A 26,135-nucleotide genomic window follows, 5' to 3' on the forward strand; every position below is an offset into this window, starting at 1 on the left:
AACCCCGAGGTCCTCTTAAGCTTCAACTGTTGTCTACATAACCTTGAAATGAGGGAGATTTCGGCTTTGTACAATTACAATGCCCGTTCGCGGCTGCCAAATCGTAGACAAATGGACATATCATATGATGGGAACCAGGTAGTTGGCTCAAGTTTTTGATAGTCAAAAGGTTACAGCGCTGCCTTCTCTCGCAGAATTCCCTGTTCCAGCATCAATGCTGCGGTATCCTCGGCGACACCTCGCGAGAGCTCAAAGCCACGTCCACCAGCACCATAGGCATGAACGACCCGCTTCCCGTCCCCGAGCTCCTCGACTTCAATTCGCATCCCGCCTTCACGAGCAGGTCGTCGTCCGACTATATCACGAACCACATCAAACTGGCCATCACTTTCCGGTTGGAACGGGAACCATTTCGTTGCGTTGGCAAGAAGTCTTGCGCGGGTCTCCATGGAGGGATGGGGGTTCCAATCATGAGGCTCCTTCGTCCCACCAATGATTGTCCCACCGTCCAATGGACGTGGAATGCAAAATGACCAGGATCCATCCTCATTTTGGCGAGTAATGGTCTCCGACACAGGGTTTCGAACGAGACAGGTTTGACCTAGATGTGAAAGGAGAGCTTTAAATCAGCATTCCGACAAAAACGTAGTCCAGAGAAGAAGAGCATACCTCTGATAATAAATGATTTTGGATCCTCAAAGCCAACCCCGGAACAATTGACCACAGTGCTTACGTTCGAAGCCAGAGAAAATGCCTCCTTGATATTCGCAAGATTATATTGCTTTGTGTCCCCGCCCTTCAAAACAAACTTACGTAGCATATGTGCACAGTAAACCGGAGAGTTGACCACATAAGTTCCATATTGAACACCCCACTTCACGCCCTCGGGCATCTCGCCACTCGTAAGATGGCGGAATTCATCAAGATGCTCATATACATTTCGCACGCTTTGCGCGTCCAGGTACTCATTTGGCGGAGCTTCGAGGTGCTCAACGCCCTGGATGAATCTGACGCCCGCGCCCGGCTCATCAGCGGCGACTCGCTTCATGAACTCGTATGTTCGCTGTGCCTGACCTGCCTCACGGAGCGCCTGTGGTGAGGACCCCGGGACGGGCCGATAATGCGCTCCGGCCCACGGGGAGGCATAGTTAATGGAGGTGTCGGATGGGAAGTCCCTAGCTATTAAGAGCACAGACTGCGCGGGACTTAGTGATTGTTGAACACATAATGCAGTCGACAGACCTATCACGCCGGCTCTAAGATGCTGTTAGTTAGATCATGTTAAAATTGCCAGGCTGTGTTGGGGTTTTCTTTTTACCCTATAATGACAATGGTCTCAGGATCGGACATTTTTGGATTATATGTACTATAGCACGGCAATAATTGTGGAATCAGAAGCGCGGGAAGCTGATAGTTGATGGACTCAATCTTCAACTATATTGAAGATGTTAGGCTGATTCGAATACTTGTGAGTCAATATCCGAGGATGAGATAAGCCCCCGCACGCCAGATACGAGACGGATATCATGGTCATAACCCGTAAGCGCAAAATAATCACGAGATTGAACGTGACAGCTGAATGCGTGCATGGGAAAAACCAAAGAATTTATGAGGCTTGACATAAGGTGCATCTCGTGATGGAAACGTAGGATCTATATGACTATATCATAAAAGTATTGGAAGCACCAAGCGTCTATTGATCAGCATACCCGCGGGTCGACTTCCAACGAGGATCCAGTTCCCGCAACTCTTACCACTTCGAGGAAATAAAAATGGGATTGATCACCGGATCGTGCAACGCAGTCTCCCGACCTCGTTCCAAGTTCGATTGCAAAACTCTCCAAGGGTGCCTTGTCCCTCTCCCCGATACCACTCCGCAGAGGCCCAAGCTCCTTTGGGAACGCACAATATAATGTGCCTGATGTGCAGCAAGCAACACCCCAGCCTGAAGCACACGGTCACATCACATAAGGCCAGAGACCTGCAATTGCCTTGCATGCAAAAGAACACCAAATCCCACGAAATGATCGTCGTATATAATCTTCCTCCAAACCACGATGAAACTCTAGGGCGGAAATGGTGTAGAGAGAGAGAATTTCGTAGTGTATTTCTGAATTTCCATAGGCTGCCTCGAGGACCCTCAGAAAGCATGTCCCATAACCTTTTCCCACCTCCTTGGGAGGTCTGAAGGGTAATTGGTTGAGTAGAGTTGGTGTAGGCGCCGAGAGATCAGCGGTAACGAGGTGTGATTGGTAGATGAAACGTGACGAAAGGTGCAGCTTGTCAACCAACTGCACGGATCTCTTTTATCACATTGGATTTTTGCATTTTCTTGTCTCAGAAAAGAAGGAACGAGAAAAACAGTAAATCAATAAATCAAAAAATGAATGTTTCTGGGATTCTTGACTCGACTGGGGTAAATCCTCACGTTTCGCAACGGGACGCTGCATTCCAATGGTTTCTTTCCCCCTTCTCCATCCACGCCAATGTGCTTCGTAGCCACTGGGAAGTTCTCGGGTCATTAACTCTTCAACGGCTGTCATTTTCGTCACCAATTTCGTGCAGGTTAGTCCACGGGCCCTTATGAAAAAATAAAAAATTGGATCGACTCCACGCGCTTTCTCTGATATCGCAGGACCCACTTCCTTACCTTGGAAACCAGAGATGCTCATGGTTCCCGTCTGTGATTCGGGAGCTTCCTGCATTGATCCAAACCCGTAACTTCTTCTGTCTCGTTTCTGCATGCTTGTTGGTGCAGTCCGACCGAGCCAGAGCCACGCACCCCAGCCACCAACAAGGCTCGATCTCACCGTCTCCGCTAATGATGTGATGCTTCTGGCAGTCTCCATCTTTTCGGGCAATGGTGGATTCTCGGTGTCTCCCAGACGGCCCAGTTGTATGGTTAGTCGTGAAATGAAGCGCCCTGTGTCGTGCCCCGGCGCCAACCCCGATTGCTCCATAGCTCGATGACTCCAAGATTCTGATCGGCTACCGGCGCCCCCTCTGCTTCCTTTTGGACGAAATGTGAGCTTTCTGTCCTACCGGAGTAAGCGCATCCCCCCAATCCTTGGCTCCACGACTAGGGTGGCGCTAGATTTTATATGCGTATATAGTATAGATATACACCCCTGCTGCTACCCATCTCCACATGTCCTGTCACAAACTTAAGCCCTTCCACGCTAATGGGATGTGATGAACGTGGTCATTGAAATCCTTTCTGAATCCCTGTTCTCTTTCCTATCCTTCCCCGTGCATTCAACTTACGCCAATCTTCACCTGGTTGCATATTACCCACAGCTCGCTTCGAACGTTTCCTTATTAAGATCCAGGTCATCGCGAACAGCCTAGCTTCCTGCAATCCTTTGCGTTGTCAGGCCCTTAGTTCCTTTCCCCAAAGCCTCCAAATGCCTCGCGGTATTTGCGCACTTTTCCCTCTGCCTTGAAGGGTAATCTAGGGTCGTGGCCGATTAGTAACCTCTGACCTGGGAAGAACGGAATCAGGTTAGTTTTTTTTTGGCCTTTCTTTTCTGACCTTTCTCTTTTTTCCTTCGCTTGCATTTACCCTCTGGGCTTGTGGGGTTTTGCTTTCCACCGAAAACCACTGGAGATCCGGGGCGACAACCTAGCCTTTGCGAAAGATCACTCTGGTGGTTGCAGTCTGCCCACTTATTCCTAAAGCATATAAACATCCAGAATGGATAGATTAACACGGAGTAGGAGCTTGGTGTCAGAATCACGACCCTTCAAGATCGCCAAAGCAATGGCCCCGCAAGTTCCATCGGAGCCTAGGTTCGAGCCTTGTGCGGCAACGGCGTCGCTGTTTCTATATGCGCAGGATACCACCATCCTGTGCCTTCACCATGACACGCTTGCGGTTGAACGTCGGTTCAGTAGCCACCAGGAAAATATCGAATTTATTTCAGTGGACAATGTGAGCGAGCGCGGTGCGGGTCGGCTGGTGGTCAGCTATGATGTAGGCCAGACAGCAATTGTATGGGATATTTTCACGGGCACAGAGATTGCAAGATTTGCATCGTTTGAGCACCTGCGAGTCGCATCATGGATGCGCAACGGGAATGTCGCATTTGGTATGAGAAACAACATGGCCATGGTACCTGATATGATTGCTGACAAGCAGTTCTACCTTAGGGAACGGCAAAGGTGAAGTTATCCTGTTCGAGCCCTCAACCTCGGAACACATTTCCGCTCGAACCATCTTCGATCCCATTACTTCTCTTGCTCCGGCTATGGATTGTCGGACCTATGCCATTGGGTATGTTGGTCTAGTTTAGAAACACGTCTTGGATTTATATCTAACCTTCAAATTCGCTAGTTATCAAAATGGATCGATTCTTATCGCAACCCTCCTTCCTCAATTCACCATCCTCCATACCTTGACCACTTCGCGTGAACCCTCGCCAATCATTTCGCTTGCCTGGCATGCCTCTTCATCGAAACAGAAATCAGACATGTTGGCAACCCAGGCCTCAAATGGGGATCTGAGAGTCTGGAGTGTATCAAAACCACCAGGGAAAGAGGCTCCCAGAGTGATTCGTGTATTAAAACGATCTGATTCTACCTCAGCGGATCCGAAGTGGATGGGATGGTCCAAAAATGGCAAAATTGTGCAATACCTTGAAGGGTGAGTGGAGAAAAATTTGCAGGCATCCAGTATTGATACTGATTGACTCGGTACAGAGAAACATGGGCTTGGGATGTTCGAACAAAGCATGTGACCTACGAGCCAATTCCTACATTGGAGGGAGTGCGAGGATTGGCAAACCATGGTGCCACTGCGACGCTATTTACCATTGGTCCCAATAATACAGTTCAGCAGTACGATGTTGACAACCCAGCAATGGTGGCCAACGTGCAACATGTTCCAGTCATTCCTCGTTCGGTCACATCCGAGGGCCAACGATCAAAGACAATGTCTCCACGGCGCCTGCAGGATCCCCCAGAGCTTCGAGAGCCACCAAATTCTCGACGAACACCATTTGATTCAAACGGACTCGACAACCTGAGGCAACAAAGGGCGGATCTGATTAGCCCTGCCTCATCAAGAAGCCGGACGGAATCTGTTAGCTCCAAGGCTTCATCTGGGAAGTATAACAGAGCTGATGCATTTTCACCGCCAAGCCGATCAGGACAGACGTCAACAACTTTTTCGATGACATCGGCTGGACGCGATACGCCACAGCCATCAGCCGGTTTTCCGTATGCTTCATCAGTCTCGATGTCGTCAGTGAAGAGCTCTCGTGCTGGATCTAGATTGCGAAATGAGGTGCAAATGAGTCCTGCTGAGAGAAATATTGTTGATCTTTTCCCATTCATGCGAGCGCGTCTGAATGATGTACCCTACAAGTCGCAGCCGCCTTTTGATGAGAACCATCTAACCCCTGACGATCTGCGACAACAAATGCTTAGCGTGGTTTTTGGCTGGGAAGGAGATATTTCAGATTTGATCAGAGATGAGTGGAGTCGCCATGCACCTGGAAGTCAAAGTGCAATCCTTTTGGCACAATGGCTTGGAGAGACCGACACAGATCAGATGGCTGAAATGATCAGCGCTGGACCAACGACTACTTCAGACTGGATGCTTTTGGCCCTGAGTCAAATGACCGGACAGACACAGGCAAACAAAGTTGGACAGAGCTTTGTACAAAAGCTACTGGAGATTGGGGATATTCATACTGCAGCTTCCATTCTTCTGGGCTTGGGCGACAGCAATGATGCCATCGAGGTCTATGTCTCGCGCAATCACTTCATGGAGGCCATTCTCATGACTTGTCTCTTGATGCCATCAGACTGGCAACGCCAATCATATCTCGTAAGAAGATGGGGAGAATATGTGGTTTCGCATTCCCAACAACAACTTGCTATTCGCTGTTTCATGTGCACCGGTGCTGAGCCTACTGAGCCGTGGACTTCGCCAGCTGCTCAGCAGGCGGCCTCTTTCGCCGAGATTATTCGAGGAAAATCGCCATTAGCCTCGCCTGAACCTATGCAGTCTATGCAATCTATGCAACCAAGCGCGCCTCCGTCACGACCAAAGTCGGCATCTAACCAACGATCTGCGGGAAAAACTCCTGCGTTGAAACTAATCACATCTTTCGACGCGCAGCCCAACAATCGGTTCCGATTCCCTGGATTGAAGTCCGATGACCGAACACCCACAAACGCACCTGGTGTCACCCCTATCGCAGAGTCTGCTGTAGCTGACTCGGCTCTATCTCCAGGTGGACTGGGTTCCTGGAAGCTTAACAACATTCAGAGTTTGAACCAAGCAATGACATCCCGGACTAACACACCTGCATTCAACCGGCGCCGTCTTCCTTCAATCGGCGAGACCCCTGTAGATGTGCATCCCCCAACGTTCTCTCGGGCTCGTTCCTACAATACTGGTAGTGCCTATGGCTCGACTTCGGAGGCCGAAGAGACCAGCGGCCAGGAGCAGAGTCAAGACGAATCCGGTGATCTGTTACTCTCAGCAACAAAATATACACCAGGCCAGGATTCAATAAAGCCAAGCCCCCAGACTGCCGTTCAAGGGTCGGACAAGTTCGCATCCATCAAGGGCCTTCCATCACCCGCAGCAGGGGTCTTCGAGGCTCTGAAAGACCACTCCGATATCCGAAACGGCTCTCGTGATAGAAAGCCAGCCGGGCTTGAGATTGAACTCGTTCATGCTGAGGAGGTCGCCAGCCCACGTAACCATTCTGGCTTACTTCACAGTGCAAAGAGTACCTCAACGGTGCATAGCTACAATTCCGCCAAGAGTCCGAGTGTGAGTAGTCGTAGCATTGACCAGTACATCAGCAGCCTGGACGAAGCCAACTACCACGCAAAAGGTTACCGCAGCCAGCGCTCTGGACGAGCAAGAAGAAATACCGATGAAACTGGTGGTCAAAACCCGCGTGAGGCATCCCAGGAGACTCGTGGCCGGAACGAGCGCCGATATATCCAGCCTGCGAAACGATCGCCTTCATCCCCAGTGCCAATGTCACCCGATGAGCTCGCACGTTATCATATCGGGGAAACGGAGAAACGAGACGAAACACGAAAGAAATCTCACTCACGTGCTCGAAGCAGCAGCAGGATGAGAAAGGCAGGATCACGAAATCGCCAGCGCTCTTCTAGTCGACACACCGCAAGCCGTGTCGCCCTAGAAAGGCTGGATCCCTCTTCCCGAGGTCGTAGTACTGACCGTCATGGCTCTGCTGCTCGTTCGCCATCTTCGCCCTTGCCAATGTCATTGCCAATGACTCTCCCTGGTCAGGAAGCCTCTCAACAAGATGGTGTCAATGATCCCCTCAGGATTGTTGCTGGGAACCAGGAGCGACTGCGTTCGCACCACAGAAGCGCAAGCCGTCGTCGTGCAGAAAAAGCAACTCATTCTAGACGAGAGGCCTCCCCCGAGTCCAGGCACAAGGTGTCTCATAGTGTACCCGATATACGCCAGCCTGTTGAGTTTGAGCTCCCATCTCAGCCCGAGGGTTTTAAACAGTTAAGCAGCAAAGCTTTTGGACAAGAGCAGACTTTAAATGCTCAATCCTTTGGGCAGGAGGAGACTTTGAGCCCTTTGGTGTTTGGACAAGAAAGTACCTTGAGTGCTCAAGCTTTTGGACAGGAGACTGCACTTAGCGCCCAGGTCTTTGGACAAGAGATGAGCAACGAGACACCCACCCAGGATGTTTTGGGCAGCCAGGTGTATGGTCAAGAAGACCAGAAATTTGGACAGGAAGCCGTTTTGAGCGCTATGGCCTTTGGACAGGAAGCCACCCTGAGCAACAAAGCCTTTGGGCAAGAGAATGTTCTAAGCAGCAAGACATTTGAACAAGATGTCTTCGCCCATGGCCGCAGTCAAAGTAGGCCAGTCTCAGCTGCTAATGACATCCACGAGCAAGTCTCTCCAACAACGCCATTTGTCACTTTGGCCGAGAAGAAGAGGAGAGAACTAGCCGCTGCTGAGTTGGAAGCCCGTCGATTGTCTCTTGCACGAAACCCTTCTGCACCCAACATTCCCTTCCCAGGCGAATTGCAATCTGCTCGATCACCCATTGAAAGTCCGCCTCCATTCCATGGGAATTCCTACTTCCCCCGAGTTCCATCTCGAAACCAGATTCCCCCAGCCAAACGATCGCCTGAATATGGCAGCAGCTCTGATTCAAGCTCATCGGGCTCAAGACAGCCCGTCGGACTGCCAGCCACGCCGCGGGCCATGAGACACCCCAAGTATGGTGGCGGTCGAGAAGATCGACCACCTTCTGTTCCCGCCATCCCAAGCGACCACCATGGCACCCAAGTCCCAAGTGATATCCGTTACCATAGCGAAGCGGCTGAGAGAATCGGACGATCCATGTCAGTCCCCATGCCAGAGAACCAGGCATCCAAATACATGAATCCACCCCCAGTGCCATCTGAACTACCAATGCATCCACACTTCAACCCCAACCTCCCCCGGAGCCGCTCCAGCAGTCGTGCCCGCAACATGGGCCACCGTCGTACCAGTTCCGGAGGCTACGTCTCTGGTACTTCGCCCCAGGTGACCGTCAGCATTGAAGAGACAATCGAAAATGCAATGCAAAGACCTTTGGCACCGCAAGACATGATTCCTCCACCACCTCCCCCAATTCTCCCCGAGCTACAGCATCTCAATACCCCTCCGCCTCCACCACCGTTCCCAATCACCGTGGATCCAACTTCACCCCGACAGTCCTCAGCTACTATCGATGTTGCAATCGAGAACGAAGATATGGGTCGTATGATTCCTCGTGCGATGACCGCCGCTCCTACCATCCATGTCAGTGTCGGGGGTGACTCTAAGTCGGGTAAACGTACCTCGTACGAGCACCGTCGCAACCGCAGCTCGAATGAAAGCTTCGCGAACAAGCTGCGCAGTCTCACGCGTATCCGGGGCACTAGCCGCAGTGTTGAGCCTTGGGGTACAGCAACCGAATGGGGATCCAACGCCCTTGAGAATGATATGCCGTATGAATTGTTGCACTCGCGGGCTTATACACCCGGACCGGGCTATGGGGTCTAAACGTGAGCTTGAACATTTTATAAATTCTTTATATTTTTACGTTGATTTCTGCCATTTGACGCTCGCTTTCATGTTGTTGATTTTATGATTTTATGTTTTCATGTTTAGCGAACCACGTTCTTCTCTCATATTGATTCCCCCCTCTTTACCTCTTGTTCTTATACCCTCACTTGCTTATTCTCCTTTTCATATGCTTTGAATCTCCTATTTGGTCACCTGAAACAATTTGCAAGCATCCTATGCCCCTGACATAAGCATTTTCTTCTCGTATACACGGTTTTAGCGTTTCCATTTCTCATTTCTCATTTATCAACACTTCCCTTGCCAAAATAGCAGGTCTTGTTTCATATGTTTCCTCTCTCGGTTAAAATCTCGGCAGCTATTTTTACTAGATGGAATACTGTGTCTACAGCCATGCCTGCGAAGGCCAACAATGACGGTACGAGGAGTTATCATAGGAACTTTCAATTCAAACATCGGTATTCACATGAAAAGAGAAAATCCAGTGTAGCTGTAGTATACAGTGGGAGATGAGATAGGGCTAAGATTGCAAGACTTATGATCCCCAACCACGTCGAGTGGGCTCATCAGAGGCATTCCTCTCGGCCTCCATCATCCGGTCAAATTCTGCCTGAGCCTGCTCTCTCTCGCGGCTCTTGTCGAAATCATACCGGTCCTGTGTATCAATAGGAGCAGACTCAGGCTGGTTCTGCGATTGACCCCATGCCTGGGGGGATTGACGCATAGGGGGCTGAGGCCTCGATGATGCATTCTGCTGTCTGATACGGTCCCAAGAGCTCATAGGTGAACCATCGGGGTTTGTATTTCGGTATTCGGGAGCAGTCGGGCTAGCATCATCGTCGCTCCCGCCGAAGAAATCGGAAGAGCTTGACTGAGATGGTTGCGACTCATACGTTGAAGGGCTACCAGAAGATTGGCCGTAGCCGTACTGCTGCTGAGACTGAGCCGGTTCGAAGCCACTCATAGAAGAATCATTAACACGAGCCTCAGGCACACCAGAGTCATAGTCAGACGATCCCACATGTACCTTATCCTCAACCGACCTGCGCGCCCTGTGATACGAGTCACTCGCAAGTTGCATCTTGCGCTTGCGAATATCCTCGTCCTTCGAAGCCTTCGAGTCCCGTCTCCACTGCTCCAACCGCGGGTCGGAAAGAAGCCCACCCACATTGACGTACGCCGACGCTACACCTGAGATAATGCCACCAAGTGTGCCGATGAAGAACATCCTGAACGCAACCCTGGATACTACACTCATGAACTCCTGTCTCTGGGTGAGGAAGATATGACGCATCAAGAGCAAGCGCTCTTTCGCATTGGCGCCGGTTGGGAAATATTTCGCCCCCCTTTGGTACATCCATGCTGCGCCAATGAAAGTAGACACCGGGATACCAGCTCGACCGTAGTACATGCCCCTCGTTGTGTGTACGGTGAATGCGTCAAGCTCCTCTTGCCTGGGGTTGCGGCCGGTCATGACCCATGTGCCCTCAAGTCGCTCGACGATCCTTTCTTTGGCTGTGCGTTGCCAGTTTGTGTTTCCGAAAAATCCGAAGTATAGTGTGAATAGGTCAGGGCGGACGAGGAGCTCAGGTTTGATCTTTAGACCGGCGAAGTTGGGTGGTCGGAAGGTAGGGCTTGTTGTCGATGTTGGAGGGTTGGTGGTTGAGGCATTGTCGCCTAGGTATGAGCCTCCCTGAGGTGAGGCATCGTCAACGGCCATTGTGTTTATTGTTGGCCTTCAAGTGTGGGGTGACAGAACTTGGAGCAAAGCGAGCTTGGAGAGAGCTCACAGTCGGATGACGTTTTGGTTGATGACTAAGCGGGTGCTTGTGTAATCACGCAGTATGAAATGTCTAGGCAGTAAATGTTTTCTATGGCAACTTAGATATACGTATGTAAGCAACCTTGTTGAGCTAGAATGTATAACCTTTTGAGCATGCATATTGGGAATAGAATAGCTATCAAGTAATTTGTATCTCACGTTCTAGTCCGAGGTCTTCAGGGCCTTCAGGTTCCAAGGTTGATCCTACCATAATTACGTACTTGGGAATGGCCTAAAAAGCCCAGAGATATAAATCCTTGCATACACTTCACTTGTTAACTGAGCTAGAGGACTACGAATACTTAAGTAGTCGCTTGACACTACCACTTCTCAACATATGGCCGGAGATCCAACTCAAAAGCAAACGTAGTTCGTGGCTGGGTATGCAGATGCCAGTACGAATCCGCAATCTATGAATAATTAGTGAATGTAGCGAGGCGGCTCAGCAATAGGTTTCTTACAGCATCAGGGCTCAGCTTGGCATCCTCGTGCTCGAAGACCCATGCTTTAGTACGAGGTATATCAATTACACCATCAATAACAGCATGAGATACATGAATGCCTTGGGGTCCGAATTCACGTGCTAGCGATTGAGCAAGCGCTCTTAGAGCAAATTTGGAGGCTGCAAAAGCCGCAAAGTTGGATGATCCTTTGAGACTCGCAGTGGCACCTGTGAAAATCAGGGTTGGTGGATGGGCGGAGGAGTCTTTTGCTTTGAGGAGAAGCGGCAGAGCACGTCTGGCGAAATGGAATCCACCCTTGCTATTGAATGATTAGAATCATGTTATAGATGGGCAGCTCTATACTGTAAACTCATAAATTGATTCGGATTAAATGAGACGTACGCCTGGTTATCAAGAGCATTCGAAAAGTCATCTTCCGTCAACTCCAGGAAGGGTTTTCTCACAAAACCACCCCCTGGATTAAAGATAGCGGCCGCAAGTGGTGAGCCTGGGAACTGCTTTTCGATCTGATCGAATGCGGCATTGACGCTATTGCCGTTGCTAACATCGGTGCTGATGCCGACTGCCTGGCCACCACTGGCAGTGATTTCTTGAATCACAGGGCTGTAGTTGTCAGGATTGCGGGCTAGAACCACCACTTTGTAGGATTGAGCAAAACGCCTGGCGATAGATGCGCCCTAGAACAAGGGTTAGAACTTGACGTTAGCAAGAGCTTGGGAGGCATACCGTGCCGGGGCCGACGCCAGCGATAACTGCAAGTGCCTTGGAAGCCATGTTCAAATTGAATTGAGTAGAGGTCTGAATGATTGTTCAATTTGTATGTTGAGGGATTGGCTTGAAATAGGATGGCTCGGGGTTACTTTCACGGTTGCTTAGAAATGCGGCGGGGATGGGTGATTGATCATCATGCACGCGGATGATCTCATACACTGGAACACAACTCGAAATGATATTTCGATTATCATATCTGCCGAGGTCATCATTATCGGCACAGTTGTTGTAATTCTAATTATTCACACAGCAATAATGCAATTCGCAGCTACGTGATGAGTAACCACCTAAAGAACGAGAATGGCTTCGAACATTGAAGTTTAAACCTTAGAACTTTGTACATCTGAACAACAATATTCAGATGAAACATTCCATGTAGTAGCAAAGTCCTGTAGAATTTCTCCTAGATAATGAAAGAATCACTCTAAGGCTTTCTCTATTTGCTTGGCGTGGTAAATTCGACATCGTAGATTGGCTCCAAGTAAATATTTTTCGTACATGTCTCTGGTGCGTAGATGTCTTCTACCTTTGGCCAACATGGATTTCCACAAGAACCTACCTTGAATGAAACCACTTGTATAAAACTGTATTGATATTATATACTATACCGCGTAGATAAGGATAATAAAATCATTTTCGAGACTCTGATGAAATGCCTATGGGCAGATACCTAGCCTAAGGCACCAACACCCTAATCTTATCGATAAAGATAAGCGTCTCAAATTTCCCAAGCTTCAAAAGTCGCAATTCTTCAATTCTCCAAATAATCACCAAAATGGACTCCTCCGACCCTTTACTGAGTGAGCTCTGCTCAATATGGTAATCTCAAACACCCCAAACACAACAACCCGATACCCAGCTCTAACACGACCCAAACAGCCACGTTAACCCCCCAAAATACCGCTGTCCGCGCTGCTCAACCCGCACCTGCTCCCTCCCCTGCACACGACGCCATAAACTCTGGTCTCAATGCTCCGGCGTCCGCGATCCAGCCGCCTACCTAAAGCGAAGTGAACTAGCCACCGAATCAGCATTTGATCGAGACTTCAACTTCATCACGGGCGTTGAGCGCTCCCTCGAGCGCGCAGATCGAGAGGTCGAGAACCGGGGGATTGATCTTGCGCGTGGACAGGCGAGTGGAGATGGGGATGATGAGGGGCCGAAGAGGAAAGTCCCGCAGCAAGGACTTGTTAAGGGCGAAGCTGCATTTTTGCGGCGCGCAGAGGAGGGTGCTGTGACTGTCATCAGAGCGCCGAGGGGGATGTCAAGGAATAAGTTGAATAACTCAAGATGGCATCCGAAGTAAGTTTTGGAGATGATTTTATTGCATGTTGCGATTTTCTGATGAGGTTTTAGGCATAAGTGTCTCAGCTGGTCTGTGGAATGGATTTCTGCGGCTGGGGAGAAGAATCTTCGGAATTGTTTGGAGGGCCTTCCCATTGCGGATTCTTATGATCGTGGATTTCCGGTGTCCAAAGAGAAAACGGGTCCTGAATCGTCGAAGGTGGAGAAGAAATCGGATCAGCAGGAGGGTAATGCTGCAGCGCAGGATTCAACGGATATAGTCCCGTCTACGACCGTGGCGGAGAATACTACCGAACCTACCGGTGAACAATCAGAGCAGCCGTCTACTTCAGAAGCTGTTGAGAAATCTACAGAAACAGCGAAAGAGAATCCACAGGATCTACCAATTGGCTCGCATCGTGGTCTATACTTCTACCTCCATCGTCCACGAACGACAGTCAAGAAACCAGTCTTGGTACCACTGTCGCCGGCAATGACATTGGCAGCCGCACTGCGTGAGCGGACGGTCATGGAATTCCCTACGATATATGTGCTGCCAGCCTCCCCGGAAACATTACTCGCAGAGAAAGACACATCTCCTTTCATTTTGGAAGAGGAATACATTCGTATTGTCGGCCCAGAAGAAGCCACAGACAAGAGTGCACAAGCAGAGCAGTCAGAAACAGAAGTCAATGCTTCAGATCTGCCTGGATCCTCAGTTGATCTGCTGCAGAATGTGGACGAGAACAAGGTGATGGAAGTTTTGAAGCACGATTTGTTCGAACCGGAAACCTGAGAGGTCTCATAAGGCGAAGGCTGTCTAGCTCTGAGATGTTAAATTTCAACTGTATCATGATACTAAAATAAATATTCGTCAGAATTCAAATCATGGACCCGATGATCAGGTTCGAATTTGACCAAGTCCGTCAGGCATCAAATATTTTGAGCGTGTTGGCCTTATAATCTGGGTCTGACGAAAGCTTGGACCAACCCCATAGTTAAGAGCGTTTTTTCAGAAATTCTTGTACACTCTCACAGTGATTTGACTATTTTGTGCCGAAATGAGGTCGGAGAGTACTTGGATAGTATGGGTAGAGACTAGGGCTAGAAAGGTCAGAGTGGGGAAAAAGGGCAATTTCGTACATGGAACAACCAGTGGATAAGGCGCTACTTTGGCGGGGCCTCTCGGGCCTGGCCGTGGGGCGCCCCGCGCCGGGGGCAGTTGGCTCCCCGGGGCCCTTCATTGCTTCCGAACCGTTAACCTTGATGACAATATCGCCAACGCTGTACAACGCTGTGAAACTGGTCGTCAACCGAAACCGGGCGGCTTGTAGTGCTGAATAGCCTCCCTTTTCTGGAGACCCAGTTGGCGGGGATTACAACGCTGGTCTGCAGGTCAGGTAGGACGTTCAAGGGGCCATGCCCAAACTCACAAGCCATGCTAGCCAGTTAGTCTTTCATGAATGTAGCGAAGCAAGACAGGAGTGATATACTGGAAGCGAGTTTGGACGGTTTCAAATACTCGATCGACAGGGCAGGAAACCTGCACCATGAAAGAGTTAATCAAATTGATCATGGGGATCAAGACAAAATCAATGCTAAACAACCCAAATAGCAGGTAGGGTATGGAACTAAATCACACAAAATCAAACTCCGGACATGCTAACTAAAGGGTATGTAACAACGCTAAAATGCAAAAAATAAATCATCAAATCTCGCAGAGCCATGCAGATCAAAAATTCCAACTGGCGCCTTCTTCCCCCGGTTGATGCAACTCGATAAAAAACAATATCCGCTCTGGGCGAATCAGAACCACGGTAAAAGCAAAACCAGCTGCCTGTTTTCATGATGCAGATTTAACGAAGTGTAATGTGATCGATCATGACATTGACGAACTTTCGGAATCCGAAACAGTTGATGGGTCAATGGAAGCCTGTCGGGCTCGGCTACCCTGTGAAGAGGTTGTGGCAACTTCAGTGGGAACAGTGTTCGGTGCCGAGGTAGGTACAGGGTGAGGAATAGTGTTGGGGACGGTATGCGGCTCAGTAGGCACCTCTTCCTGAGCTGGCTCGCCTGCCTTGCGGTAGGCGTTGCTGCTAGTCTTTGACTGAGTAGGTGACATGTTCATCCTTTCAGATCGACTAGGCTTCAACTTCAATCGTCCTTGCTCCAAAGCACGGAGTACAGCGCCAAGGTCCTTCGGGTCGATTGATGGTAGCTTCCCCTTGGCATTCTCTGACACAACATCGGAGAAAGCTTTCCAGCCTAGTATCTGGGATGGCCCAGACGCAGAGGATTCCGTTTCGGCATAGGGCTGCTCGACCCCCGACGTTAGGCGTTGCATGAAAGAATCGGAAACGCTGGGCCGACGGGGCATTTTCACAGGTTTGGACTTAGTACTGGTGCCTGCGGAGGCGACGTCCTCTTGCTGACGCTTGGGAGGACGAGGAGCAGCTTGGAGACCTTCGCCCGATTCCATTTTGAGGCATTCCTTGCGGATCTTGGAGTACACAAGACCCAAAGTTGCTGCCAATGCTTGGAGAGCTGCCTCCGGATACTGGTGAACGGCTGAATTGAGTGTAATAGGGTAGCCACTATCGCTGGAATCGCTTGAATCACTCTCATGGGCAAACATCTCTGCCGCGGATTGTATCTGTCGCCAGTCCTCGTAGCCTCTAAGTTGGTAAAACTCGCAGAGTTCAACCAGGCGATGGACTGAGGAGGATGTTAGCGTTAAATTTTCCGAACTTGTCTGTTATACTATCTTGCTCACCTCTGCTTCGCTTCTTAAGACACCAGAATCGCCAAATAGTGCGTGGGAAATACTCGGGTAATTCCAGAGAACCATCAGGCAAGACAACAGGGACGGGCTTTATATTAGCATGGACTGTGTGCGTGAGGGAATTGAAACGAATGCGGGTCTCAAGTTCCATGCGAGCATCCATACCAGCCATACGGGAATCCATATTAGCCATACGGGAATCCATTTTAGCCATGCGAGAATCCATATTAGCCATGCGAGAATCCATAGAAATCATGCGAGAATCAATAGAATCCATTCGAGAATTCATGGAATCCATGCGAGAGCCCATAGATTCAATGCAAGTTTCCATACAACCCATACGAGACTCCACGACATCCATTCGAGTGTCGAAAGACTTGAACATCCGTGAGAGGTTGGAGAATTCGGATCGAAGCTGGTTGGTAGCGGTTTGAAGTTTGCCGATATCGATACGCGCGGCACAAGAATCAGACCTGATCTGCGCGGTGTCGGATTGAAGCTGATCCACGCTCTTCTGAAGACGGTCGACATCACTTCGCGTGTACGTGGTTTCCATAGACACCTGGCCAACAGTCGTCTTGAGATGCAAGATGCTACTGCGAATCTGGTCGACATCTGTGCGAAGGGCGATAACGTTCAAGTCAATGCGATTCGAGATGGCGTTTTGTTGAGCAAATTCGCGTCGGATAAGCTCATCTTCGCGGTTTCGGCGGTCAACGTAGTTATCCTTGGTCATAAGATTGGATCGGAGTTCGAGGACCCGCGTGTCCAGTTGGTTCACACGGTCATGGAGATAGATAAGAGAGAGCTCTGAACCGGGCGGTGAAATTTCTCGGGCAGAGGGGCGAGGAGACATGGAGAGGGCGGTACTGGAGGTGCAGGATAGACTCCTCTCAAGACTAGTCATGGTGGACATTTTTTCACTCAAGGTCCATAGCGAGGTGGTGTCCTTGTTGAAGGGGAGATTTCGTGGGTGATGCTGTTGTAGGGGTGTGTGGTGAGAGAAAAGGGCAAAAAAGGAAGGGGGCGGCAGATTGTTACGTTGTACACCGTCTGACCAACACACAGTCACACCAAGTCATTATCCGCCACACTTTTTCTTTGTTGATGACTTGAATTCTGATTATTTTTGAGCAGAATAACTTGCTAATTTGGTCCCTCCATATTCATGATGACTCAAATGATTTATGACTCCATAATTACTATTGCAGTCTCTCATTGTTCTGGGAGGATGTGATTAATTACCCAGAATGTGAAAGTGTGACAATACCATACGCCTGTGCTCAGAACTTGAAAGTTTGAGGCCGCATGCGTTAGTCTTTGTTAGCGTGTCTTAGTGCGACACGATGCATGACCCACCTGGACGAAAAGCCGAGACTATTGGATGCCCTCTTTCGCCACTACTTGGCGATGAATCATCCTCCAATCAAACTCCATTGCTATATTTTGCCCTTTCGCGCTGACCGGCCCCATTCAGGCTGACCTACAGGTATGTGACGACACTCCGGTGCACCCCCCTCTCGACTTCTTAAGGTTACAGTATTATCTAGAATTGCGGATTCTCTGGATCGTACTATAGCATCTGTTGTGATGAGGAAAGAGATTCATATATTCTTCTAATTCAGCGTATTGAGTAGTCTCATATGGGTCCATTTTAGCGATCCCGTATACCGCGGTAATCCGCCCAAGGTCAGCCTAATCACGCCGGCAGTGCGCGCGGGGTCAGATTGAAATCGCCCGCTTCGTGATTAGTCTTTGGACATCTCGGGTCTCGTTGAGATTCCTGATTCGGTGACATTATAATAAATTTTCGCAATATTATTTGATCTGCAAAGGAGGCCTCTAGTAAACCCGACAAAGAAAATATCCCACTCAAAGGAAGCCCCAAACTCCCAGTTAAAGCTTTGCTTTGTGAGTTCCAGAGTATAGAGAAGAAGATCTCCTCATATCATAGAAAGAGTGCTGAAACCAATAAATTGAAGTTCATTGAAGTTTGAACAAGCCATATCTGAGACTTTAATACTCGGTCCTACCTTATTTGCTATTTAACACTCCTGCATGAAGCCCAGAAATCGCTGTAAAGCGCGAAATGTACTGAAGGTCAGAAAATGACCGGTCGCCAACATGGGCTGAAATGGCCAAATACCTATATCAATGTATGTTTAAGTACAAAGCTGTGGGAGATTCTCCCATGTGATTTGATGTCCTTGAATGGATGTTTTCTGCTTTTTCCAAAAAGACGAGATCCAAATCGGGAAACCGCGGAGCCCTAAGTCGAAGTTGAGTTGCGACTTCCGTACATGGAAAGATAGGCCACAAATCATGGTCGAAAGACAGAAAGAAAACAATCCATTTTCCAGAGCTTCTTGTTCGTGTACACCCTCATTGCAGCCACCCATTATGAAGCGGACTGTCCCGTCCATAGGCATCTTGAGCCTCGCAGTTGTCTGTTTCTTTGCCCTTGCCTTGTCACAATCTGACCTGAAAGACAACACATCGTCAGTCGTAACGACCAAAAAAGACCCTCGAGATTGTGACTGTTTTACTGTCTCTGGTACGGACCCAGGATACTTCCAACACTACAAGCTCTGGGACTTCCGCGATGTTCCTCTCAAGCAAGCTGATACAGACTCACCGGAAACTGATAAACACAACGAAGGCGAATGGGAGGACTGGTATGAGGACGATGATAAAAACTATGATAAGGATGAAGATGCAGGCAAGCAGGATTCCTACAATGGCTCCCTATACTTTTTCAAAACTGCATTCGACAAGGACTGGATCAGCCAGAGATGGCACCGCCCCCGAAGCCCCAAAGCACCGGTGACCATGATCAATTCCAAACAAAACGTCTTCTTCACCCGAGACAGTGAAGACGATGATCCGGAAGCAACATACCTCGTCTTGCGCACTATCCGCAATATCAACTTCACATCCACCGCCGAGATCGAAACCCGCGTGAAGAATATCTTCCACTGTTCCCTGCGTCTCCGTCTACGGATTTTGCCAGCGAGTATGCATATAGCACAACCTCCGCAAAGCAGACAGCAGCCATTAACAGATCTGAACCAACCTCCTATCCCGGTTCTCAACACTAGACTTAACATTGACAACACAACTTCTCCTGTGTCTCAAGATACCAGAAAACCTCCCTCCGGTGCTTGTGTCGGTGTCTTCACTTACCATGCGAAGAATTGTGAGTCTGACATCGAGATATTGACAAGCGATCCCACCCATCGAGTCCGATACGCCAACCAGCCAGACTACGACCCTATCACAGATCGCATGATCCCAGGTGCAGCAACAGTCGTTGACGTTCCTACCCCGTGGACCACCTGGTCAACCCATCGCCTGGACTGGTACGATGACCAGTCTCGTTGGTACGTGAATGATAAACTCGAAGAAGTCAAGTCCTATCGCGTACCCAATCTGCAAAGCAGACTCGTGATCAATCTCTGGAGCGACGGAGGTTTCTGGACAGGCGATATGAAAATTGGGGACAAGGTCTTCCTCGGTATTGAGTACATCGAGCTGGCGTATAACCGGTCTTCAGATGGAAATTACTGGTCTAAAATTCCTCCGGAAAGCAATCATGGTGGGCATCAGCGGCTTTATGAAAACACTTCTGCAGTTGTGGTGGAGGAGTCAGAGGAAGAGCTCTTTGGGCCCGAGACGGAAATTTTGACTGGAGCCACTGTGAAAAAGAAAAAGTGTAAGAAGGGAAAGAAGGGTGACAAGTGTCGGAAAAAGAAAAAGAAGAAGCATGGAGGGAAGGGAGGCAAACCAACTGGGCCAAGATGCCGGCGTGTTTGCAATATTGACGAGCTTCGCTTCACATCGAAGAACTGATGTGTACATTCTTAGTTGGATTGACTCTTTTCTATAGATATCTTCCTGTTGGCCCATCGGGCGCGCATGGTTTAGGCTGTGGATGAATGATATTGTTAGGCAGATATTCCATAATCATCTGATCTTTAAGCCTGTTCTCATTGTAATGAATTCTTTGCTGTTTATAATTTGGAAAATGAAGCTGAGTTCTCTGATATAGATTGGTTCTAGATTCATGTTGATGGATTAAATCGTGAAGGATAAAGGCAGAAGAAAACTCAAAATGTCAATCCTAGTGTGCGAGAGAACAAAGTTCTCTTGAAGTCCTCTTCAAAATAGCATTAGCAAGGGGTATCATTTGTATTCATTCAAGCATCAAATCAAAGAAAGAACTCCGATCCGAAACGAGCCCGCAGCCCGCAGTTTTCTTTATTCTATTTCGCCATGTACGCCGGGAAAGAGACAGACCCAAAGCCAAAAACGCCAGTAGCGGTGGACACCGTTTCAATGGTCAAAGTGAAGGAGGTAGAGTGAGTATGATGGCAGTGACGGAGAAGAAAATATAAATCTCCGGCATATGCTGAGGTGGTCGTAATGCGGTATATAGGCATTCGGTTGAGTTGTAGGAAGACGAGGTAATCAGTCGTTGGAGATGATATCAAAGCAGGGTAGCACCGGTTTTATCAATTGGACTAAACTCGCCATGTAGACCACCATTCATGATCTCTGCCACGATCTTTCTTCGTAGTAATGTGGTATCACGGGCTCCAAATGCTGTAGGCTCGATGTTCAAGGCGACTGCTTTCGCATTTGTCAAAAGAAACACGCCGCAATCGCTGCCATTGTCTTGGAAAGAAGAGGCCGAGGGGAGTATCGTCCATTCAGAGTCAACATACTTGGCTCCAAGCTCTCCGGCCAGCCAAGCTTTAATCGTTCTGACTTGGCGCGCCCCGCGCGCACCCATGGAATCAAAGTACTCAATTGTTCGATCCGCCGGTTTAACTACCAGCAGAGTCCAATGACTGGACTCATGGACGGGAACAAAGACCGTATCAACCTCCAACAGCCCTTCGCCACCAATTTTTGCCCGTTTGGCCCACCGGCGTACACCGTCATATCCTTTGTCCCTAAGGCTGGAGAAGAAGAAGGTATTGAAAGCATGGTAGCGAGGTCGGTCGTTTGGCGCCTTATTCCCAGTTGACTGTTGAAGATATTGTGTTATAATGGCAAGATATGAATTGATTATTTCATCGTTGAGCCAAGCAAGCGGTACAATGCAACTGGCAATGTCTTTTTGGTATAGGGCATCTCCGGAGAGGTTTTGGGCCACCACGCCGGAACTTTTCATAGCTCTTGAAGTCTTGTCCAGCCAGTCCCACGACAATTGGCGCACACATTCCCCTTGTGGTCTGATTCTTGCTGGGCGCCCTTCATCGCCTTCTAGTTCTCGTCTTTCCAGCTCCAGCTTCTCCCATTCTGGTGCCAAGAGGGATGCAATGCGATCCACGGGAAGTGGCTTCTTTTGAGGGTGCACTAATTGCACGGCGGAAACAGGTTGGCGGTAATCTGATTTTTCGTATGCCATGAATCGTTCCGCATATGGGTCCTCAATGACCATGGTATCCTGATGTACATCATCTTGTCTTGATGCTAGGGTGGGCGGAGGATGCGGGGCTTGGGTAGGCGCTGGCCTCGGCGCTCGCCGTAGCCTTGTAGGACGAAGGTGAGCTCCAAGATCGGTGTGAAGTTCCGGTATGGAAGGAACATCGATCTCCATACGATCGAACTCCTGCGTTGGTACATCGTCCTCCGCGCGCTCAATCGGCGCAAGTCGTGGGGACAGAGAAGGTGATGAGGGAAACGCGCCCGGTATATGCAAATGGATCTCTTCTGCAGGCGAGATGACTGTGAGCTTTCACCAATGCGATTGTTTGTGAATGTGGTGACCCATACCTTGGGAGTCCTCCTGCCCGTGTGGTTGCCAGCCCTTGCGGGCTAGAAAAGGGTTCTCGGCAGCAGCGGAGACAGCTGCATCATTTAAAGGAGTAGCCGGCGACTTACGCCAGAATCGAGATAAAAGACCCATTGTGTCGGTTCACTTGATATCACTCTGTCGAGACGGAAAGGCGATGGCTGGGATGAGGTGAAAGCAAGCTATCGACGCGACTGACGCGATTAAGCTGAAAGAAGAGGAATGGGGTTGGAGCGAAGGTAAAAGAGCTTGCAGACACCAGATATTTCCATTCTCAACGAGCGACCAAAGTCGACTTGCTTCGAGAGAGTTGCAACTTGGGGAATTGCGGCGCGATTGCTTCATCGTCGGGAATACTGCTGACTAAGTAGGTCTAACCGCATCTGGCAATCTGCAGATCGAACTATAAAGAACCCTATATGAACCGAGGTATACATGGAGGACGAAGTTTTGATTGAAATGTTCTATTAAAGGATGAATTTCCGTAACGGTCATATTATGCCAAATAATGTTGGGCGGCTGTGCCCAACGAAAGGGGACACAGCTAGACCTAAAGATACAGGTCGCAATATGTACATGCGCAACCCGAATTATGTCTCAGAAAAGTTCGCTTTAAGCCCAGTCTACTGAACAGTTTCGAGCCCGAAAAGCAGCCAAGGTTGACACAGGGAAGGCTACAGCTCCGAGATCCATGCGACGTAACTACAGGGGAACCCCTAGTCCAATCATTTCGAAAACGGGGGGTGCCACATTGATGACGACCCACGGAATACCTGAAACGTACACAAATCAGTGTGAACTCCGCTAAGATACCAAGGGATAATACATACCAGCATACACAACTAGCTTTGTCACAACCTCCACATCGTACCGCACACGGGGCTTCTTGATCTGAGAGAACAGCTCCTTCTCATCCGCTCGTGATGTATCATGTTCCGGTGGTGGAAGTGGTGAGGACCGTGGAACACTTGCATCTGCCTCCACAGCAGCCGATTGTGGACTACCTCTACCCATCATGTGCTCATACTCATCTAATGTAGTGGTTTTTCCAAACACTAGAGGGGACCCGTTGGGCTTGTTCTCTCCGTCGGCGGGTGACTCGCGGTTACCGCCAGACTGGCTTTCACGTCGGCGTTTCTCACGGTAAGCTAGAGTCTCGTAAGCGTCGGCTTCGGACTGGGGACCGATTGAAACGGCTCGGCGACGGGGGTGCCGCATAGTTGTGATGATGGAAGGAATTTCCGAAAAGTTAGGAAGCACGTCGTGGTCCTTCAAGTTGGATGGAACGGTTGTATATTCACTGCTACTTGTCAGAAACCTATTCCGCGAAGCAATCAGCGATTCTCACTCACGAGGCAGTAGTGAAAAACCTCCGAGGCAAGAGAAGTCCAAGTTTCTCCAGGCTGCGGAAAACGGGAGGTAGAATGCGGAGCAGAGTGGGCTTTGTGATCTCCCGCCATGCGAAGACACACAAAACACCCACAACGAGACGAATCGCGGTCTTCGCCAAGCCAAGACTCTCGTATCGGTATGGAATGGTCCCGGGAAGAGGTTCCGCCCAGGCAAGGCTAGACTGAGTGAAGTACCAGGAGCCTACATCAACACCGAGGGTCACACCCGCGAAGGCAACGCTGTCATCAAAGCATGGACATGAGTCCGCCGGTTCTGGATGAATGCGAACCAATATCAGGATGACAATGGGAACGACCAAAATCCCTTTCAGCGACGCAGACAGTATGTACTCATCGAACGCCGGGCCCCAGCTGAACTGGGCTAAACCGATTAATGCGCCCATAATGGAGCCAATAACGACATCGAGCATCCCATGCATACCACAATATAACCGACCCAATACAATCGAAATGACATAGAGGTATGTGACTGTTTGGAGAACTAGGCTTGTCTGCGGGCTGACGGTTGAATCGGGGGAATTGAGCAGGGCGATTGCATACACGGCAACAGATACCGCGTTGGTAGAATGTGTGGAGGGAAATCCGTACTCGAGGGCAGCGGATCCAGACATGGTGATTCGTTGTAAAGGTGGTGACAACGGCCGAGGAAGACATAGCAAGTCCTTGATGAAGCCGCTAAAGAACACACCAGCGGCGAGGATGTGCACTAGTCTGCGAAGACATCACCAATTAGCCATACATCCAGTGACGTTCAGCTCTCCACAAGCAAGGGCAAAACATACCCACGACCTAAACTAGTGTGGCCGCACCAGAAGAGAAAGGGCAGGAAGACCATGAAGAACGTGTGGGTGCCGAGATTGGCTGTGAAGGCAAAGTACGAGTCCAGAGTCGGGGTGCGGACTTTCTCCTGCATCCATGCAAGATATGGTGTCTCATATCGGATTAAAGGTAGTAATTTCTGTCGCGGCCAATAGCGCCAGAGGGGGAGTCGGTTGGAATCTAATCAGGTCGCGACTTCAGCTTTAGTAATTGTTGACGATCCAAGAGCACATGAGGGGTGGGAAGATGGTAAAAGTCGCATACAATGGTTCAGACTCTTTAGCCCTGCATCAGGCTGGTCTTTTGCGCCCTTTCCCATTGTGCGGTGTTATCGATCTGGATGCGATTGGCCCCCATACATGGACAGGTCGGTGCCTGCCGCTCAATTCAGGTCGTTGAGGTTCAGCGTGAGGACATAAGGAGTGGATAAAAGTTGGATTTAAATTCGGAAGGAATACAGATGTGGTTGTGATTCTCTTCTCTAGGGTCGGATGCGCCAGGAGGTTTCGAGATGTCGCGAAGATCACTTGTGACCGCGGCTCGGCGGGCCCATATGCCCGCCCCCATGTGTGGGCTTAGTCACCCAGGGGCCAAGACTGAAATAGATCGCTGTTTAACAATGAATATGTGTTGAGTTTGGAAGATATGATTATAGCCTTTAGGTAGATCCAATCTGGAACAATCTGAAATTTACTTGTTATCGGGGTTAGCTTCCATGCGCAACCATCAGCGAGGAGGTGATCACTAACCTTTCAAAGGATCGTGGAAGGATGTAAATATCAAGTGGGCATTCCCTATATGTATAGATACAGAAGTCATAGTATGGATATCGAACAATCCTCCCCAAGGTTTTTGTCCCCTTCGCCCGCCGAACAGAAGCCACCTTACTTATCAGATTGCGCAAATTATCCTCCCCTTGGAAATTCAATGCCGATCCCCTACCGTGCACTGTATATGGAGAAGAGTTATCTCCAAGGTTTATCTTCCAGGTCCACCCTCGCATTGTGGTCAAGATACCCAAGTCTTGGGTTGGAGAAAGGGGGCAGTTCCAGAAAGAGCTTAAAATATATCAAGATTCTCCCAAGCCCGAATTGTCCGCATATCGAGCAAATTCTCTATCTTTCCAGGTAACGGTATCTTCCTCGAATGCATACGAGGTACGTTATGATCCACTTATGATTTAAGAGTCTTGTATATTGAGAACTATAATAGGTAGTTCTCTTCACAAGAGGCAAACTTTACTCGAGACTCTTGAAATCATCACATGATAGCCAAAGTGGAAAAGCTGGAGCCTCTCGCCCTCCGAAAGGGAGGGCCGGGGGCTTTATGGGATATGAGGACTTAGTGACATGGTTGGTTTAGAATAGAGTGCTAGAGGACTTTGTCGGCCATAAAATCGAAAGTCAGATTAGTTTGTAGGAGCCATTAGCTGCGTAGCGCAGAAAGTGTATGGCATTCTTCCGTGGTGGCGCTTTCTTCCCACTCTTCCTCTTCCCACTCTCCCCTTCTGCTTCTACCTTTTCTTCATTAGGCCTTCTCTCTCTTATTATACCTCGTATATATAGACTTCGGCGAATATATTACCCAAGCGAGGGGTGATCTTCTCCTTCTAAGGAAGAGCCACAGTTTTATTTTGAAGGCGGACCCTTATATTCACCCTATAAGGCCACTTTCAATAGTGGCCCTTAATTGTGGGAAAAGGTTTACGCAGCTCTTCATTCTCACCACAATTACTTTTCTTAGTATATCCCCCGCTTTTTGGAAATGGGGTTCTTAGTTCTCCACTGTGACAGACCTCGTGACGAGAATATACCATCTGACCCATCATCGAACGTCTTCATCATTTTCCAGGGTTCTCCAACGTTTATCCAGTGATAGGGTCTCGCCGAGGCTAAGCTTTGAGAACTACAATAG

At 49.2% G+C, this 26,135-nt stretch overlaps 9 protein-coding genes across 9 annotated transcripts; 3 read left to right on the top strand and 6 right to left on the bottom strand.

Annotated features, from left to right (window-relative positions):
• Window positions 1-170: 170 nt before the first annotated feature.
• Window positions 171-1,350, bottom strand: N7484_009653 (FAD-dependent oxidoreductase; the record flags this gene model as incomplete). Its single annotated transcript, XM_057120040.1, has 3 exons — window positions 171-601; window positions 670-1,256; window positions 1,319-1,350. 3 exons carry the CDS (start codon window positions 1,348-1,350, stop codon window positions 171-173), a joined length of 1,050 nt encoding a protein of 349 aa, XP_056969595.1.
• Window positions 1,351-3,694: 2,344 nt separating this feature from the next.
• On the top strand, window positions 3,695-9,046 carry N7484_009654 (WD40 repeat domain-containing protein; the record flags this gene model as incomplete). The annotated part of the gene is made up of 4 exons (XM_057120041.1): window positions 3,695-4,088; window positions 4,150-4,273; window positions 4,334-4,642; window positions 4,699-9,046. The coding sequence occupies 4 exons, from the start codon at window positions 3,695-3,697 to the stop codon at window positions 9,044-9,046; spliced, it is 5,175 nt and encodes a 1,724-aa protein (XP_056969596.1).
• Window positions 9,047-9,602: 556 nt separating this feature from the next.
• N7484_009655 (putative endo-1,3(4)-beta-glucanase) lies at window positions 9,603-10,787 on the bottom strand (the record flags this gene model as incomplete). Its single annotated transcript, XM_057120042.1, has 1 exon — window positions 9,603-10,787. The coding sequence occupies one exon, from the start codon at window positions 10,785-10,787 to the stop codon at window positions 9,603-9,605; it is 1,185 nt and encodes a 394-aa protein (XP_056969597.1).
• Window positions 10,788-11,209: 422 nt separating this feature from the next.
• On the bottom strand, window positions 11,210-12,127 carry N7484_009656 (oxidoreductase, short chain dehydrogenase/reductase family; the record flags this gene model as incomplete). The annotated part of the gene is made up of 4 exons (XM_057120043.1): window positions 11,210-11,299; window positions 11,351-11,651; window positions 11,735-12,030; window positions 12,080-12,127. The coding sequence occupies 4 exons, from the start codon at window positions 12,125-12,127 to the stop codon at window positions 11,210-11,212; spliced, it is 735 nt and encodes a 244-aa protein (XP_056969598.1).
• Window positions 12,128-12,899: 772 nt separating this feature from the next.
• Window positions 12,900-14,204, top strand: N7484_009657 (zinc finger HIT domain-containing protein; the record flags this gene model as incomplete). The annotated part of the gene is made up of 3 exons (XM_057120044.1): window positions 12,900-12,943; window positions 13,004-13,426; window positions 13,481-14,204. 3 exons carry the CDS (start codon window positions 12,900-12,902, stop codon window positions 14,202-14,204), a joined length of 1,191 nt encoding a protein of 396 aa, XP_056969599.1.
• A 1,083-nt stretch (window positions 14,205-15,287) lies between these two features.
• On the bottom strand, window positions 15,288-17,097 carry N7484_009658 (uncharacterized protein; the record flags this gene model as incomplete). Its single annotated transcript, XM_057120045.1, has 3 exons — window positions 15,288-16,123; window positions 16,182-16,295; window positions 16,533-17,097. The coding sequence occupies 3 exons, from the start codon at window positions 17,095-17,097 to the stop codon at window positions 15,288-15,290; spliced, it is 1,515 nt and encodes a 504-aa protein (XP_056969600.1).
• Window positions 17,098-18,590: 1,493 nt separating this feature from the next.
• N7484_009659 (glycoside hydrolase family 16 protein) lies at window positions 18,591-20,039 on the top strand (the record flags this gene model as incomplete). Its single annotated transcript, XM_057120046.1, has 1 exon — window positions 18,591-20,039. The coding sequence occupies one exon, from the start codon at window positions 18,591-18,593 to the stop codon at window positions 20,037-20,039; it is 1,449 nt and encodes a 482-aa protein (XP_056969601.1).
• A 637-nt stretch (window positions 20,040-20,676) lies between these two features.
• N7484_009660 (SUMO protease ULP1) lies at window positions 20,677-22,104 on the bottom strand (the record flags this gene model as incomplete). The annotated part of the gene is made up of 2 exons (XM_057120047.1): window positions 20,677-21,923; window positions 21,972-22,104. The coding sequence occupies 2 exons, from the start codon at window positions 22,102-22,104 to the stop codon at window positions 20,677-20,679; spliced, it is 1,380 nt and encodes a 459-aa protein (XP_056969602.1).
• A 588-nt stretch (window positions 22,105-22,692) lies between these two features.
• N7484_009661 (phosphatase PAP2 family protein) lies at window positions 22,693-24,540 on the bottom strand (the record flags this gene model as incomplete). The annotated part of the gene is made up of 5 exons (XM_057120048.1): window positions 22,693-22,763; window positions 22,821-23,290; window positions 23,343-24,113; window positions 24,185-24,401; window positions 24,486-24,540. 5 exons carry the CDS (start codon window positions 24,538-24,540, stop codon window positions 22,693-22,695), a joined length of 1,584 nt encoding a protein of 527 aa, XP_056969603.1.
• Between the last annotated feature and the right edge of the window lie 1,595 nt (window positions 24,541-26,135).

This window comes from Penicillium longicatenatum (assembly GCF_028827895.1).
Source record: "Penicillium longicatenatum strain IBT 33135 chromosome Unknown contig_6_segment0_segment0, whole genome shotgun sequence".
Lineage (NCBI taxonomy): Eukaryota > Fungi > Ascomycota > Eurotiomycetes > Eurotiales > Aspergillaceae > Penicillium > Penicillium longicatenatum.